Source organism: Aquarana catesbeiana, linkage group LG05, assembly GCF_042186555.1.
Source record: "Aquarana catesbeiana isolate 2022-GZ linkage group LG05, ASM4218655v1, whole genome shotgun sequence".
In the NCBI taxonomy this organism is placed as follows: domain Eukaryota; kingdom Metazoa; phylum Chordata; class Amphibia; order Anura; family Ranidae; genus Aquarana; species Aquarana catesbeiana.
The window spans coordinates 594,127,901-594,146,853 of NC_133328.1; the positions used below are offsets into that span (position 1 = coordinate 594,127,901).

General features: G+C 43.0%; 1 protein-coding gene across 1 annotated transcript in view; it reads right to left on the bottom strand.

Moving 5' to 3' along the window:
• CSMD3 (CUB and Sushi multiple domains 3) overlaps positions 1-18,953 on the bottom strand; it is a 1,635,173-nt gene that overhangs the window by 244,522 nt on the left and 1,371,698 nt on the right. The window contains exon 47 of the mRNA XM_073632169.1: positions 16,130-16,243. Coding sequence (XP_073488270.1) covers positions 16,130-16,243 — 114 coding nt within the window. The remainder of the gene's footprint in view (positions 1-16,129; positions 16,244-18,953) is intronic.

Genomic DNA, 18,953 nt, shown 5'->3' on the forward strand with positions numbered 1-18,953 from the left:
TTTTTTAATTTTGGTTCGGGGTTCCCCTTTGGGGAATTCCCATGCCGTTTTTATCAATGAACTTCTATGTGTATTGTCGGCAATGCAATAGCCGCGGGTAGTTTTAAATGAGTTTTTTCCTTCAAAATGTCATTTTGCTGTCAGACTGTTCTAAACACAGGAAACATGCGCACCTTTACAGGCACACTATAGACACCCCCCAGGTACGAAATTTAAAGGGATATTACACTTTTATTGTTTGACTTTAAGCATTATTAAAATCACTGCTCCTGAAAAAACGGCCGTTTTTAAAACTTTTTTTTGCATTGATCCATGTCCCCTGGGGCAGGACCCAGGTCCCCAAACACTTTTTATGACAATAACTTGCATATAAGCCTTGAAAATTAGCACTTTTGATTATTCATGTTCGTGTCCCATAGACTTTAACGGTGTTCGCATGTTCGAACAAACTTTTTTCCTGTTCGCATGTTCTGGTGCGAACCGAACAGGGGGGTGTTCGGCTCATCCCTAATCACAGGTATGAGATATCCCAGGATGCACTGGGAGACCAACAAGTGAACCAGAAAGACATCATCATCTGTTACTTCCGGTTTATGTGTAGATATTCTGGAAGTGTCTGTTGCAGAGGTCACATCTGATGTGCACCATGGAGCTGTAGGAAAGTGAGCAGGGTTCGAGTCGGAGCAACATGGAGATGCTATAGCGGAAGGTGAGCGGGGACCCAAGAGAGAGGGCCGAGTGTCAGAGGATCAGCAGAGCTGGCAGACCAGAGCAGGAGAAACTGTTGTGTGCAGCATGACTGCAATATAGCTGGGAGGGGAGTGGGGACCAGAGAGAGATGAGGATAAGTAAACCAGAGGATCAGCAGAGCTGGAGGTTACCACTGAGCAGGGGATCAGCAAAGCTGGGGGTACTACTGAGTGGGCATACTAATAAGCTGGGAATCTGCTTAATGAGGGTACCAATGAGCTGGGGATCTGCTGAGAGGGGTACTACTGAGCTGAGGTTCTACTGGGCCCCTTCAAAACTAATTGAAAATCAACACACACACACAGGGAATATGCCAAGCTTCATTAAATCTTCAAAAAAGCATCACTGAAGCATCACCAAAGCATAACAGAAGCTTTAAAAACACCTCAAAAAAGCATGTTGAAGCAGTAGGCACTTTAATGTGTGTTGAAGTCGAAGCAAGTGTAAAAATCCCTGAGAGTAAGAGAAAGCACAGGGATGATGTCATCATTTTGCTTATAGTGAATGACGCCTAATCAAGGCTGGGGATGGGTTGATGACCAAGTTCTACTGTTTATCCAAAAAGCAAGGTCATCCATATGGCTATGCAGAGTGGCAGGACAAGACAGCCTTAACATTTTTTTTGTTAAGTATGTATAAATGTCAGCTGTGTTCATGACAGCTTCTCTAGAGTTTCACTTTAACATTTCTGAAGGGCCAAATAATTAATTTTAAAATGGGGTAGAACACTTTGGATTTATGTTCTTAATTATAAAACAAGATTCAGAAAAAAAACTACTACCTATATACACTATATAGCAGGGCTCAAAATTTCAAGTCCTGAGCTACTAGCCAGGCCTCAAGGGTTACTCGCCACCAGTTGCCCAGCCCAACCCCTACCCTGCCCCACCCCTAATTCTGCCCCTAAACACGCCCTCATAAATCATTATTATTATTATTATTATTATACAGGATTTATATAGCGCCAACAGTTTACGCAGCGCTTTACAAGATTAGGGCAGACAGTACAAGTACAATATAATTCAATACAGGAGGAATCAGAGGGCCCTGCTCGTTAGAGCTTACAATCTAGGAGGGAGGGTCAAGTTATACAAAAGGGTAATAGCTGTGGGGGATGCGCTAATGGAGAAAATAGTGCAGTTGTTAGATGGAAGCAGGATAGACTTCTCTGAAGAGGAAAGTTTTCAGGGATCGCCTAAAAGTGGATAAATTTGGAGACAGTCTGACAGATTGGGGTAGGGAATTCCAGAGGATGGGCGAGGCTCGGGAGAAGTCCTGGAGGCGGATATGGGAGGAGGTGATGAGGGAGCTAGAGAGCAGGAGATCTTGGGAGGAAAGGAGATGGCGTTTAGGTTGGTATTTTGAGACTAGGTTAGTGATGTAGCTGGGGGCACAGTTGTGGATGGCTTTGTAACTTATTGTTAGTATTTTTAATTTAATTCGTTGGGTGAGTGGTAGCCAATGGAGGGATTGGCAGAGAAGGGTAGCAGACACTGAGTGGTTTGTAAGGTGGATGAGTCTGGCAGCCGCATTCTGAAGGGGGGATAGTCTATTTAAAGGTAAGCCAATGAGGAGTAAGTTGCAGTAGTCAAGGCGAGAGATAACCAGGGAGTGAATCAGAAGCTTTGTGGTTTCGCTGGTTAGAAAGGGACGTAGTTTAGAGATGTTGCGGAGGTTGAGGCATTAAGCTTTGGAAAGTGATTGGATGTGGGGCTGAAAGGAGAATCCAGGATAACATGAAATGACACTTAAATGTTTTATGCAGAATTAAGTTCTAAAAATAAATATTAACAACAACTTTATCCGTGCCCAACAATGCAGCCTGACCATGTCCAACAATGCAGCCAGCCCGTGTCCACCAATGCAGCCTGCCCGTGTTCACCAAAGCAGCCTGCCCATGTCCACCAATGCAGCCTGCCAGTGTCCACCATTGCAGCATGTGCCCGCCAATGTGGCTTGTGTCTGCCAATGCAGTCTGTGCCCACCAGTGCAGCATGTGTCACCAATGCAGCCTGTGCCACCAATGCAGCCTGTGCCACCAATGCAGCCTGTGTCCCCAATGGAGCCTGTGTCCGCCAGTGCAGCCTGTGTCACCAATGCAGCCTGTGCCACCAATGCAGCCTGTGACACCAATGCAGCCTGTGTCACCAATGCAGCCTGTGTCCCCAATGGAGCCTGTGTCACCAATGCAGCCTGTGTCCACCAGTGCAGCCTGTGTCACCAATGCAGCCTGTGCCACCAATGCAACCTGTGCCACCAATGCAGCCTGTGTCACCAATGCAGCCTGTGTCCCCAATGCAGCCTACCTGTACAGGGGAAGAGAGAGGAGAGCCGACGCTCGGATGATCAGAACATCGTGAACATTTCATTTCAATAGCTGTGTGTTCTCCGTCGCGCGCCATTAGATACATCTCCTCCCCCTTGTCCGAGGAACTTTGATAGACAGATCACCCATCCCAGAAGCCCAGCAAACTCTCTTCCCCTCTGATCCCTGGGAGAACGGCTCCCAAACAACCCGCCTACCGTGCTGACCACCACCATCCCCCCCCCCCCCCGCTCCCAGGCAGCTATAGCTCGCCAGCCCTCAAAATGCAGGCAGGCGAAGGGGAATTTTTGAGCGATAATATATAGTATGTTTGGTTTTCATTCTGCCCCCACCCCATTAGTGAGAAAATTAGCTATCTTGGCCTTTATTTAAAATTCTATTTTGCACCATTTGTATGAAAAATAAAAAAATGAAGTTTAAAATAAAAACAACCCCCAAAGATTATGGGATAAACAAAATGCTGTAATTGGTTTGTGCTGCCAGTTTTGTTTATTAATTTAGGGCTAATTGCCTGCAGAAAATAATTGGCCTTGGTATGAGGTCTCTTTCAAGAACAATATGTAATTATACTTTCATGTGAGACACTCAAACAAAACAAATGTAGCCTCAGACATAATAATAGCTGCATCTTGTCCTGAGAAGTTATACTGCAATTATATAATGTGATCACAGTGTGTTTTTCTCTGCTGTTTTATTTATGCATGTCTCAACGATGGATAATGCAGTTTACATGTCTCTATTTTCAATTAGTAATGTAGCAGCTCTGGAATTATGAAGTTTAAAAGACACACACTAACATATATATATATATATATATATATATATATATATATATATATATATATATATATATATATATATATATATATATATATATATATATATATATAATGTTATGGCTTTTTTGTTCTGGAACATGCCTGTAGGGGCTGTCTGATTATATCCACATGCAGTGCTATTCTTGTTCTGCCACCAATGCAGCAAGTTTCCATGTGGCTTGTTTTCCTGGTATCCCTGGAAAGTGACGTGTTTTCATTTCTATGCCATAGGTTCAGAAGAGCCAGTGATATTTCTCTGCATTGCCAGCATAAGGGGAGCAGCACTGTAGACAGCCCCTATACACTTGCATGACTGCTGCACTGGACACACTGCCACTATGGTGAAAAAAGATATTCTTGAACATCTTCCTAGACCACCAAAGGTTATTACAATTGGGAAGCGGGGAGGGACTCTCAACCAATGGTAATATTTCATATTGGGGCATTGTGTTACAATGTGAGCACCATCTTATATGTGAGCACCATCTTATATTATGTTACCGTGTTGTGTCATGACAATAAATTATATTTGTGTGATATTATATTCTGCTTTTTATTATATTGTGGCCACCATATAGTATTGCATGATCATGGTCTATATTATATTAGATTGCAGTGGCGGTGCTCAAAATTTTCAGGGTGGGGGGCACAAACAAACTGAAAAATTCTAATACTGAGAAAAACATTAATTGCAGCCTCACTGTGCCCATCAACTGTAGCCACTGTGTCCATCAATTGCAACCTCGCTGTGCCCATCAATTGCAGCCACTGTGCCCATCAACTGTAGCCACTGTGTCCATCAATTGCAACCTCGCTGTGCCCATCAATTGCAGCCACTGTGCCCATCAACTGTAGCCTCTGTGTCCATCAATTGCAACCGCTGTGCCCATCAATTGCAACCTCACTGTGTCCATCAATTGCAGCCACTGTGTCCATCAATTGCAGCCACTGTGCCTATCATATGCAGCCTCACTGTGCCCATCAATTGCAACCTCACTGTGTCCATCAATTGCAGCCACTGTGCCCATCAATTGCAGCCCCTGTGCCTATCATATGCAGCCTCACTGTGCCCATCAATTGCAGCCACTGTGCCCATCAATTGCAACCACTGTGTCCATCAATTGCAACCACTGTGTCCATCAATTGCAACCACTGTGCCCTTCAATTGCAACCACTGTGCCCATCAATTGCAGTCACTGTATCCATCAATTACAACCACTGTGTCCATCAATTGCAATCTCACTGTGTCCATCTATTGCAACCACTGTGCACATAAATTGCGGCCACTGTACCCATCAACTGTAGCCACTGTGTCCATCAATTGCAACCACTGTGCCCATCAATTGCAACCTCACTGTGCCCATCAATTTGCAGCCTCACTGTGCCCATCAATTGCAACCTCACTGTGTCCATCAATTGCAGCCACTGTGCCCATCAATTGCAGCCCCTGTGCCCATCATATGCAGCCTCACTGTGCCCATCAATTGCAGTCACTGTGCCCATCAACTGCAACCACTGTGTCCATCAATTGCAACCACTGTGCCCATCAATTGCAACCTTACTGTGCCCATCAATTGCAGCCACTGTGCCTATCATATTCAGCCTCACTGTGCCCATCAATTGCAACCTCACTGTGTCCATCAATTGCAGCCACTGTGCCCATCAATTGCAGCCACTGTGCCTATCATATGCAGCCTCACTGTGCCCATCAATTGCAGCCACTGTGCCCATCAATTGCAATCACTGTGCCAATCAATTGCAACCACTGTGCCCATCAATTGCAGCCACTGTACCTATCAATTACAACCACTGTGTCTATCAATTGAAATCTCACTGTGTCCATCTATTGCAACCACTGTGCACATAAATTGCAGCCTCACTGTGCCCATCAATTGCGACCACTGTGCCCATCAACTGTAGCCACTGTGTCCATCAATTGTAACCACTGTGCCCATCAATTGCAACCTCACTGTGCCCATCAATTGCAGTCACTGTGCCCATCAACTGTAGCCACTGTGTCCATCAATTGCAACCACTGTTCCCATCAATTGCAATCTTACTGTGTCCATCTATTGCAACCACTGTGCACATAAATTGCAACCTCATTGTGTCCATCAATTGCAGCCACTGTGACCTCCACAAGGGGCACATAACCAGGACCTAACCAGCACAAACCCCCCCGCGTCACTTAACCAGCACAACCCTAAACCCCCTCAGTGGCATTTAACCAGCACCCCCCCCACCGCCCGCTCATTGTCTGCTCAGCACTTACCCCATCTTTGTGGTGGGTCAGGCAGTGGGTGACGGTAGCGAGATGTGGGACGGGCGGTGGGTCAGGCAGCAGCGAGCCGTGGGACGGGCAGCAGGTCACGAGGTGGCTCCTTTGTCCTCCATGCTTCCACCGTGTGTCTCTTCTTTCCTCCTGCTAGACATCCAATAGGATCACTAGTCAATTCAGCCAATCAAGTGATGGGTATCAGACCCGCACTTCCTGATTGGCGGAGAGGCGATTCAGTGTTAGAAAAGCAAATATTAATTTGCTTTTCTAACACACCTGGGTGGGCTCCAAGCGCAATGCTCTGCGCCACGAGTCCACAATATTTTGAAGCCTATTAGAGCCTATGGCTCTAATCAAGTGCTTCAAAAAACACCCCTGCAGCTGTAATTCATGAACCTGGCATCCTGAAAGGGGCCGGATGCATGAATAGGGGGTGGCTGCGGCAGCTGTGAATAGATTCATGCTACATGAATCTGTCTATTATTAATATAGACGGTGGTGTGGATAGAGGGGCTGTTAGATTATAAGCTTTGCTGTACCTAGCATAGCATTTTTTAAATTTTTTTAGAAAAAGCTAGTATAGGTATTTTTTATTTTGTATTTTCACATCCAACCATTTAATTATAAAGATATATACTGTATATACAATATACCATATATAGTCATGGCCCCATAGGGGTTGCTGAAATTTGTGTTTCACTTGTCACCCTGCCCAGCCCAATGTCCATCTTACAGTCACTCAGTATGGGATGCCCAGGATTTCAGAACAAACAATTGTGAATTGTAGATCTATCAATCATGAATTGTAAATCAATTAATTAGGACTACTATGTACACTCTCTGTACATACACATCAATCTTCTCTCCAGCACTTCCCTTGCAGCAAACTGTCACTCCTCCAGACTAGCTAGCACCACGTGGGTAGGCCTGACACACTTCAGTCAGGCCTCAATGAACTGCCTTTTGTGGGCAGGGACCTTGGGCACGTGTGGTGTATAATATTTCAGGTGCTAGCTGTCCTCTGCTCAGTTACCACTCCTAGATAGTTCTCATCAGGCCCTGCCAGCCAGCCTAGCTGCAAAGACCTTTAACCACTGCCCTTCTCCACAGTCCTCTCTCCACTGACTCTGCACCCATCTCTCAAACTGCAGTCTCCCGGTTCTCTTAGGCATGTCTCCCCAGTCCTCCCAACTGTGCTCACTCACCAGCCCTCCTGGCTGTAACCAGTAGTTCTCCTGGAGACTCTAAGAATGTTCTCTCCTGCTCTCATGTGCTTTTGATTCCAGGATCTCTTCACTCCTCCCCAATGCACCCGAGCCCCAGCCCAGGGTCACCCCCTCAGACTGGGGAGCTCCCTGTGGGCCCAACAGCCTCCACACTCTCTCACTCAAGCTCTTCCACTCGACAACTCCTCCCCAGCTTGGCTGACCACAGGTATTTAAGGAGGCCTGCCCTTCCAGGACCTTCTAGAAGGAAGGGGGAGGTGATGCCACCTGTCAGTCACCCAACTCTCCCTGAGCCCCTCCCAGCCCAGAATGAAAACAAACAGGCCTAGCCTAGGCTTGCCCAAATTCTCCTACCCTGTCAAAAAATCATCACTTCTAGCACTTACTAACTAGAGGGTGCTACATATATATATATATATATATATATATATATATATATATATATATATATATATATATATATATATATATACACTGTTTCAAAAAAATTAAGGAACACTTTTTAATCAGAGTATAGCATCAAGTCAGTTAAACTCCTGGGGTATTAACCTGGTCATTTAAGTAGCAGAGGGGGTTGTTAATCAGTTTCAGCTGCTTTGGTGTTAATGAAATTAACAACAGATGCACTAGATAGGCAACAATGAGATGACCTCCAAAAAAGGAATGGTTTTACAGTTGGAGGCCACTGACATTTTTTTTCCCTACTCATCTTCTCTGACAGTTTTTCACTAGTTTTGCTGGTGTAGCTGGTCCTGGGTTCTTCCTGAGTTTGCAGCCAGTTCCTGGAGGATAAAAGGATTGATACCATTGACTGGCCCCCACGCTTGCCTGTCCTAAATCCAATAGAACACCTCTGGGACATTATGTTTCACTCCATCCAACCTCACCAGGTTGCACCTCAGTCTGTTCAGGAGCTCGGTGATGCCCTGGTCCAGATCTGGGAGGAAATACCCCAGTACACCATCCGTCATCTCATTAGGAGAATGCCCGAGGTTGTCAGGCATGCATACAAGCACGTGGGAGCCATACAAACTACTGGGTACCGTTTTGAGTTGATGCAATGAAATTTCAGCAAAATGGACTAGCCTGCTGCATAATTTTTTCACTTTGATTTTCGGGGTGTCTTTAAATTCAGCCCTCTGTAGGTTGATAATTTTTATTTCCATCAAATGATGTGGCATCCTTTAATTCCTAACACATTACCCAGTCCATATTACTATAGATATCCAGCATGATATTTTTCCCCCGTTGATATCTGATGTGTTTTCAAAGTGTTCCTTTAATTTTTTTGAACAGTGTGTATATTGTGACAGTGCTCTGCACTGTGTAAAAAAGGGTATTGTGTCACCCTTGGTTCTCAAGGGCTCAGGAGCTTCAGGGTGCTTGTATCATACAGAGGAAAATCAATTTTCTGTTTCCTCAGAGGTTGGTAAAACCCAGCTTGGGTTCTGAAGCCCAGAGGCTTTGTAGAGACTTGGGACAGAGAAAGTCTCCAATCTTGGGCAAGAACCAGCACTCTTGTTGTGCAGCAATGTTGGCAACCGTCAGTATTTTTAATGACAGCCAGTAAAAAACAGACAATTTTATCCTGCCAGTAAATGCCAGTAAGTGACACTCAGCTCAGAACTGCGCATGAGCAGTTCTGGTCCGGAGGCCGCCGAGACCATGCCTGCTACAGTGTGTTTGGGTGGTGCCAGCGGGTTTTTCAGAGGCAGTGCCTGAATGTGTTGTGTAATGTCATGGTGGAAGGGAGCGAAGCGGAGTAGCCAGAGCTTTGTGTACGGGTCTGCGGGAAGGTAGCAAGGCAAGCCAGGAGTGGGACCTTCAGTGCTTTTTAGACTGAGTGGACTGAAGGGACCACCTGGCATGGAAAAAGTCTGTCATTTTGACTTGGGAGGGGATGTGTCGTGTTGGTGAGGTGTAATCATCATCTGTGCTTCTGCACACTGCTGTCATTGTCACTGTAAGACAATGTCATGTACGTGTGCCCATTCTAAATTCTTGTCCTCCTGAGTCCTGTCCCTGAGCTACTTACTATATCAAAAATAAAATACAAAATATGTTTTTTGCCTTAATATCTATCTTAAATCACATTGCTAATTGCATATTTGCAATATCTAAATTTGCACTTAAAACTGTAATTTTGTAACTGTCGGAAATGCCAGTAAAAACGTGGCTGTGCCAGTAAATTTGAGGTGTTGTGTCAGTAAATTTAAATGTGATAGGTTGGCAACACTGTTGTGCAGGTGTGTGCAGGGCTTTTGTTAGAGAGGTGACTAGTGTTGTGGGCTCTACCCTGACAGTCAGTGGAGGGCTCTTTCCAGGAGTTGGAAGAGCTCCATCCACGAGACAGGTGGGAGCCAGTGCAGGCTTAGAGCTCCTGTATGTTGATCAGCTTCACATGGGCCTTTCACAGATTTTGGGTCCTTCTATAGAAAGTGGTTAACAGTGAGGATATTGTCAGTGTACAGTATGATTTTAGAATATACTTCCAGTCTACCTTTACAGGAACACCAAGCTGTAAGCACAGGCAGAGAGAGCTTCTGCACAGGGTCACGGTGCCAGTTCATTATCGCTCTTATGGGATACACTGCTTTAATTGCATTTGACAGGCCTATGTAATGTGAGAGTACAAACTACTTAAGGCATTTTTAATCAGCTAAGTTTAATAAGTAATATACTGAAATGTGCTTAGATCTGTTATGGTTTAATTAGGCATAAACATTACTGTTCATTGTGATTTTTTTGGACATGTCAGAATAACTATTAGAACTTCAAGGTGGTGTTTGCTAAAAAGTAATTCAGCCATATGTTTATTTAAAGAGACATCTGCTTTCCTCTATGTTAGGAACCAGATTCCAAAACAAAGTCCACAAAATGTAAGAAATATAGTTGATGAAACAGAAAAAGTCTGAAATTCACGGTTCATAATTGAATTATGGTAAACAACTTTGGAAGATACAGTTATCTTTGATGGCCAAGGTCCTCATCCAAGATTATAATGGATTTAGAATTGTGCCCATGTTGTGTTTCTGACAGAGATTTAAATAAGAACCATATATTGTAAAAAGAAAATTCATAGATCAGTTGATATTGGTTTTATTAATATGACACACCTTGATCTTGGTCCACTTGTATAATGTTGGCATGGGACTGTTTTTTTAACCACTTCCCTACCCGCCCATAGTCATATGACGTCCACAGATGGGATCTCCCATCCTGGGTGGACGTCATATGACATCCTGGGATTCCCGGCCATCTAGGGGGCGCGCGCGCGCCGCCGGGAGCGCATGCGTGCGCCCGCCGCGTTCCTCGGGACCCGGTGCGTGTGCCCGGCGGCCGCGATGTCCGCCGGGCACCCGCGATTGCCCGTTAACCGGGCCGGCATGTGGATCTGTGTGTGTAAACACACAGATCCACAGCCTGTCAGCTCTGAGGAGAGCGATCTGTGTTCCCAGAATGGAGGAACACAGATCGGTCTCCTCCCCTAGTGCATCCCCTCCCCTTTCAGTTAGAATCATTCCCTAGGAAACATATTAACCCCTCCCTGCCCCCTAGTGGTTAACCCCTTCACTGCCTGTCACATTTACACAGTAATCAATGCAATTTTATAGCATTGATCGCTGTATAAATGTGATTGGTCCCAAAAATGTGTCAAAAGTGTCCGATGTGTCCACCATAATGACGCAGTCACCAAAAAAAAATCGCGATCGCCGCTAAAAAAAATAAAAAAATATTTTTTTTTTAAAAATGCCATAAATCTATCCTGTATTTTGTAGATGCTATAACTTTTGCGCAAACCAATCAATATACGGTTTTTGTGATTTTTTTTACCAAAAATATGTAGAAGAATATGTATCAGCCAAAACTGAGGAAAAAATGTGTTTTTTAAAAAAAAAATTGGGATATTTATTATAGCAAAAAGTAAAAAATATTGTGTTTTTTTCAAAATTGTCGCTCTTCTTTTGTTTATAGCGCAAAAAATAAAAACCGCAGAGGCGATCAAATACCACCAAAAAAAAGCTCTATTTGTGGTGAAAAAAAGGACGTCAATTTCTTTTGGGTACAACGTCGCACGACCGCGCAATTGACGTTTAAAGTGCGACAGCGCTGAAAACTAAAAATTGGCCTGGGAAGGAAGGGGGTGAAATTGCCCGGTATTGAACCGGTTAAGCATATTCAAAGCAAGTATAGATTGGAGAGGGTTTAGTAAGTGTGAGAGTTATGTATAGGCAAGGTAATGATTACAGTCAGGGGTGTAAAGTTGGTTTTAAGTAGACATGTGCAGAGCGGAAAAATTTGTTTAGTTTAGTTTTGGATAGATTTGTTATGTTACTAATTATATTTCGTTATGGAATTTATTTAGTTTGGTTTCAGAATTTGTTTTGTTTTGTTTTATTTTCGTTAAATTTCGATTTGTTTTCATTAAAATTTGTTTCATTTATTCATTTTCTAACGAATTCCAACTTTTCAGAACGATTAGAATTCGGATTGTTTGAAAAACGATCGACCGATTTGAATTCTGTGTTAAGAAATACCTGGTTGTTAAGCAGCAGGCCAGGAAGCCGGCTGCCCGTGTCCTTAACCTCCCTGGCGGTATGATTATTTCAGATTTTAGGTGGTGAAAGCGGTACCATTATTTTGCACAGAAATTTGGCGTTTTATATTGTAGGCCTGTAATTCTTAGGAATAGTTCACTTAAATCTGTCCAAACAAGAGTCTAGTAGACATCCCGGGTATGATAAAGTTTGAAAAACGAAATAAAAAATTATAATATAATAAATAACTATAAATAATTAAAACACATAATAATATAATAATAATAAAAATTATATAATAATGTAATCAAATCAAAAACACTGAAATTTGCTCAGTTCCAGAATTTTAGCTTTTATTACTTTTAGTGTTTGATGACGGATCTCCCCACAAATCACTATCGCTCAATTCTGCAAGTGATTATAATTTATTATCGCTTTTTTCTAGCTGGTCTAAAACCACTTTTGATGTAAAGAGACAGTTTTGGTTGCTATGGACAATCTCCAGTTTCCAGGCAGAAAGAACAGTTTTATATATATAAAACTGCATGCAGGACACTGGGCAGACCACTAGGGACAAAGGGGATGTGTAGTTATTTGATACAGTACTGTAATCTGTAAGATTACAGTATGCTGTATCTATACTGTGTGTTTCACTTTTGAATTTACCGCCGAACTCCGTCCCCGTGCGTCGCAACGCTCGCAGGGAACGGAGCTCGGCACTGTGAATCGAGCGAGACACAGCGGCTCGCCGATCACAGCGGGGAGACATCGCAGGAACCAGGGGACAAGGTAAGTAAACTCTTCCTGGATCCTGCGATGCAAGCCCGAGTCTGGCTCGGGGATACCGCTTTTGGTATGTAAAATCCACCCCGAGCCAGACTCGGGAATACCGCCAGGGGGGTTAACAACCATGAGTCATCATCTGTCAGCGGGCTTCCCCACTGACAGATGAATGTAAAGATAAAGAATGCCCGCAATTGCCCGGTAACAGAAAAGTGTTAAGAAAAATGAAGTAGGGTCCCCCCTCCCGGTCCATATCAGGCCCTTCGGGTCTGATATGGATTTTAAGGGGAACCCCATGCCAAAATTTAAAAAAAAACAGCGTGGGGTCCCCCCAAAATCCATACCAGACCCTTATCTGAGCATGTAGCCTGGCAGGTCAGGAAAGGGGCGCTGCTTAACAACCAGCTATTTCTTCACACAGAATTTGAATCGTCAATCATTTTTCGACCGATCCAAATTCTAATTGTTATAAAAAGTTGTAATTCATTAGAAAACGAGAAAACAAAATTAATTTTAATGGATTTCAACTAAATTCATTACTATTCATTACTATTTCATTTGGAGATTCGGATACATCCGAATCTCTGAGTAACCAAAAATTTGTCTGCATTTGTATTCGGACTGAAACGAATTGCACATGTCTAGTTTTAAGGTTAGGTCTATGGGTTAAGAGTTAAAGTGTTACTAAACCCAGGACCCTGCATTTACCATATTTGGTCTCATACAGTACACAGAACATGAAAATTCTATTATTTTAGTAAATATAAACTGCTAAATACCTTTTCTCATCAGCAGTATATAGAAGTCTTGTGACTTCTATCAGTGTCTGGCCGAGCACTGGTTAAAGCTTGTAGAAGGAGTTTTAATTTGCCTCTGACTGTCCTATGAGGCTGCATGACCCCTGACCCTCTGTCTGGAGAGTGCTGATTGGCCCTATGCTGATCACATGCACCCTTCCCCCAAAAAAAGCAATACGCACAAAACTGAGCATGTGCAGAGTGCCCCCAAGGCTCTGTATTATCAGCAGATGGATTGGGGACTGTGGAAGAAAGGGAGGATCAGAGAAGATAGGATCAAACAGCCTTTTTACATAATGCAGAGGATTAACCCCTTAGGTTCCACAGTAAGTATAACAAGCATGCTTTACTGCATATACAGAGTGATTTTACTGTTGTGGGTTTAGTAACACTTTAAGGTTAGCATTAGGCTTTAGGGGGTTAAGGGTTAGGTTAACTTCTAGGGTTAAGATAACTCTATGGTCACATCGTACACTTTCACATTTTATTTTTCATAACATCTGCATTATAGTAGCAACATAACATTTTTTTGACTATCCAATAAAAGGTTATTTGAAAATTTTCCTTTTGTGTTGTAAGTTCTGCCTGTCTGCTGGCCATCTCTTTCAATATCTTTGTGAATTACCTGAATGATTTGCATCTTCTCCTCTGCAGTTTACTTTTTAAGCACTACATATCCCATGGTACCGTGCTGCATGTTATCTGTGATTCCTATACTGACTGTGCTTCCTGAAACTCCTGCTCTTAGCACTTCTGTAGTTTAAAGGCAGGCTCTGTGAAATGTGTGACACAGCAGTGCCCACTCACAGGGCATAGCGATATGTGTTCAGATTAATAGGAGTAGGATAGAAATAATTGAAATTTAATGTGAAAAAGAACATATTATTTTACATTTTAACCTTATACAATATTTAGGTGTGCCCACTGTTTGATTGCGAGAAAAAAAAAATTCTGTAATTAATCTCAACCAGCCCTAAAAGCACATAAATGGATAGTTATCAAACAATTTAGTAACCTAATTAGATGCACATCTATTATAATTCAGGATACTTCTCATTTAGCAAAATATATGCAACCATTTTTTATGTATTTGCAATCTTTACGAACCTGGGCAGCACAGTGAGACAGTTTTACTAAGTCTGCAAAAGATTTAGCACAGTAGATGAGACAGATCTGCGTTCATAACCCTTTCAAAATAAAAAAAAAACTGGTCTGAGGCAGGTTTTATATTGTTGTAGTGCTACTTTAGAGCAGCACGGGGAGAAATCTATGAATTGAACAATAGTAAATCTGTCTCAAAATCCATCTCACTGCTCCTGTTTACCATTGTGTGAGGGAATTGAAAAATGTCTTTCATAAGGTTGATGCTTTTAGGATAATCATTGGCCAAAGGCTAATTCAGAAAACATTACCACTAGGCAGATCAGTCAAAAACACAATGAAAGCAAGAGTAGATACCTCAAAGGTTAGTTCTCGGTTAATAATCCTGTGACAGTAGGTCTTGCTAATAATCTAGTTGAATAACCTTGTGTTTTCTCTGAAGAGCTCTTTTAAAGCTGAAGTCTAGGTGTTTTTTTATTTTTATATTGGTCCAGCTTGGATGGATACTGTACACCATATCTGAGTGATGGCCGTGGAAGCTGCACATCACTGTAGTAGTCACCACTCCGTACACACGGTCGGATTTTCCGACGGAAAATGTGTGATAGGACCCTGTTGTCGGAAATTCCAACCGTGTGTAGACTCCATCACACATTTTCCATCAGATTTTCCGACACACAAAGTTTGAGAGCAGGATATAACATTTTCCGACAACAAAATCCGTTGTCGGAAATTCCGATCGTGTGCACACAAATCCGATGGACAAAGTGCCACGCATGCTCAGAATAAATAAAGAGATGAAAGCTATTGGCCACTGCCCCATTTATAGTCCCGACGTACATGTTTTACGTCACCGCGTTCAGAATGATCGGATTTTCCGACAACTTTGTGTGACCGTGTGTATGCAAGACAAGTTTGAGCCAACATCCGTCAGAAAAAATCCTAGGATTTTGTTGTCAGAATGTCCGAACAAAGTCCGACCGTGTGTATGGGGCATTACAATGATAGCAGCAATCTTTGGGGACCTGTGCCGACTGGATTCCCTTCTGCATAGTAACCACAAGGGAATACTCTTCAGGCACTGCTGCCATTCACAAAACCAATTGTATTTTTTAAATGACTACAAGGCATTCTTTGAATTGACTAGGTGGAGAGGTGGGGTGGTGATGTCACAATCACCACCTTGTCCAATCAGAGAATGCTTTATAGTCTTTGGAAAATGCATTCTGTGAATGGAGGCAGTGCTGAGCAAGGAACCCCCTGTAATTTTCTGCAGAAGGGAAGCTGCCTGGCACAAGACCCAGAAGATAGCAGCTGTCACTGTACTAGTGGTGAATAGTATATGCATTTGCAGCTTCCCCAGAAATGACTTAGGTACGAGCTATGCTTATTTACATTAGTCCAAGCTGGATCAATGTAACTGTGCAATATAAATCACACCCAGCTTTAATTTTGATGTACATATACTGGATACATGTCAGGGTAACTTGGTATATATGAAGTAATAATAACCTTGGCATGAAGGCGGTGATCCATCCATTTGAAGGCGCTCACCCAGTCTGCAAGTCAAAATTTCATTGCCAACTAAGGTGAAGCCCGGAACACACTGATAGCGTATTATGTCCCCTATAAAAGAAAAAAATATATATTTTTCTTGTTCAAATGTTTTATTGAAAGAAAATCCAAAGCAAGTAGAGATGTATAAGTGTGACTAGTACAAGTTTTCAATGAGATAGATACACCACGAATGAAGCATGAAAATGACACGGTAGGATCGAGTAATATTTAGCATGGGAGGACTATTCCCAACAAAGGCACACAAAAGTAGGGTAACAATCCAAACACATATCATTTGTAGGTAAGGATAGGGATAAACCTGGGAGGGGTGTGATGGGGTTATGAGCATGTTAGGTGCCCAGCAGTTTGGCTCACCACTGGAGGGGGTGCCAGAAAGCCCAAGAGTCCTAGGAGACTGTGCTACGGGGTGAGCAGTAGTAGCATACATGGGTGGATTACCTAGAGGCCAGAGCCAAACAAAAAGGGCTGCAGGGGAGCAAAACAAGGAAGAGATAGAAGCAGGAGGGGTGTAGGGGAGCAGTAAGGAAAGAGGGGAGAAAGACATTTTATGGGACGAAAGAGGAGAAGAGGAAAGTAGAGCAGGAGAGGGTGGAACAGAAGGGGGGGGAGTGGGTGGGGTCCCCTAGGGAAGGCATGGGCTTTGATACTCAAATCAAGGTTAGGATAGAGAGTCTATACTTGAGAGATTAAGGGAGCAGTAGAGTATCCTCTAATCCAGGGGGTAGGTAATGGGTAACATCCAGAGTTTCTCAAATTTATGCACTTTGCCTAATATGACAGCTTCAAGTTTAGCATGAATCACAAAAAAACATTTTAAACAAAATGCTTTCATACAATTTATTGTAAACATAACAATAATAGTAATAGGATGAAGAGACAAAAGTTTTGGCTGCTGCTTAGCTGCCATAATTGTGATATAATTACAAAGTTTTGCTTCCAAAGCCCTTTCATTATAAAGAGTGGAGTAGTGCAAAGGAGCAGCTGCAAGGATCAAGCAAATTGATCTGTAATCCATAGAGGATTATTTCATTTAGGTTTGATCACTTGAAAAGTCATTGCGATTCACTGATAAATGTTATCATCTCTAGCAGCCTTTAGAATACAATACTGTTATTCTTTGTTACATCAACAGCATTTCTTAACTGACCACAATTACTGTAGACCTAACAGTAAAAAAAAAAAAAAACTACTTTGAACATCTTTGCACTGCAGATTTCTTGTACATAACCCTATATGAAGCCTATATAAACTGACTATATACAGTATCTCACAAAAGTGAGTACACCCCTCACATTTTTGTAAATATTTTGTTATATCTTTTCATGAGACAACACTGAAGAAATGACACTTTGCTACAATGTAAAGTATTGAGTGTACAGCTTGTATCACAGTGTAAATGTCCTGTCCCCTCAAAATAACTCAACACACAGCCATTAATGTCTAAACTGTTGGCAACAAAAGTGAGTACACCCCTAAGTGAAAATGTCCAAATTGGGCCCAAAGTTTCAATATTTTGTGTGGCCACAATTATTTTCGAGCACTGCCATAACCCTCTTGGGTATGGAGTTCACCAGAGCTTCACAGGTTGCCACTGGAGTCCTCTTCCACTTCTCCATGATGACATTACGGAGCTGGCGGATGTTAGAGACCTTGCGCTCCTTCACCTCCTGTTTGAGGATGCCCCACAGATGTTCAATGGGATTTAGGTCTGGAGACATGCTTGGCCAGTCCATCACCTTTACCCTCAGCTTCTTTAGCAAGACAGTGGTCATCTTGGAGGTGTGTTTGGGGTAGTTATCATGTTGGAATACTGCCCTGCGGTCCAGTCTCCGAAGGGAGGGAATCATGCTCTGCTTCACAGTATATGTTGGCATTCATGGTTCCCTCATTGAACTGTAGCTCCCCAGTGTCAGCAGCACTCATCCAACCCCAGACCATGACACTCCCACCACCATGCTTGACACCATCTGAACCAAATAAGTTTATCTTGGTCTCATCAGACCACAGGACATGGTTCCAGTAATGTCCTTAGTCTGCTTGTCTTCAGCAAACTGTTTGCGGGCTTTCTTGTGCATCATCTTTAGAGGCTTCCCTCTGGGACGACAGCCATGCAGATCAATTTGATGCAGTGTGCGGAGAATGGTCTGAGCACTGACAAGCTGACCCTTTACCCCTTCAACCTCTACAGAAATGCTGGCAGCACCCATACGTCTATTTCCTAAAGATAACCTCTGGATATGACGAGGGGCATGAGCACTCAACTTCTTTGGTCGACCATGGCAAGGCCTGTTCTGAGTGGAACCTGTCCTGTTAAACCACTGTATGGTCTTGGTCACCGTGCTGCAGCTCAGTTTCAGGGTCTTGACAATCTTTTTATAGCCTAGGCCATCTTTATGTAGAGCAACAATTATTTTTTTCAGTTCTTCAAAGAGTTCTTTGCCATGAGGTGCCATGTTGAACTTCCAGTGACCAGTATGAGAGAGTGAGAGCGATAACACCAAATATAACAGACCTGCTCCCCAGTCACACCTGAGACCTTGTAACACTAACGAGACACATGACACCGGGGAGGGAAAATGTCTAATTGGGCCCAATTTGGACATTTTCACTTAGGGGTGTACTCACTTTTGTTGCCAGTGGTTTAGACATTAATGGCTGTGTGTTGAGTTATTTACACTGTTATGCAAGCTTTACACCCACTACTTTACATTGTAGTAAAGTGTAATTTCTTCAGTGTTGTCACATGAAAAGATAGAAT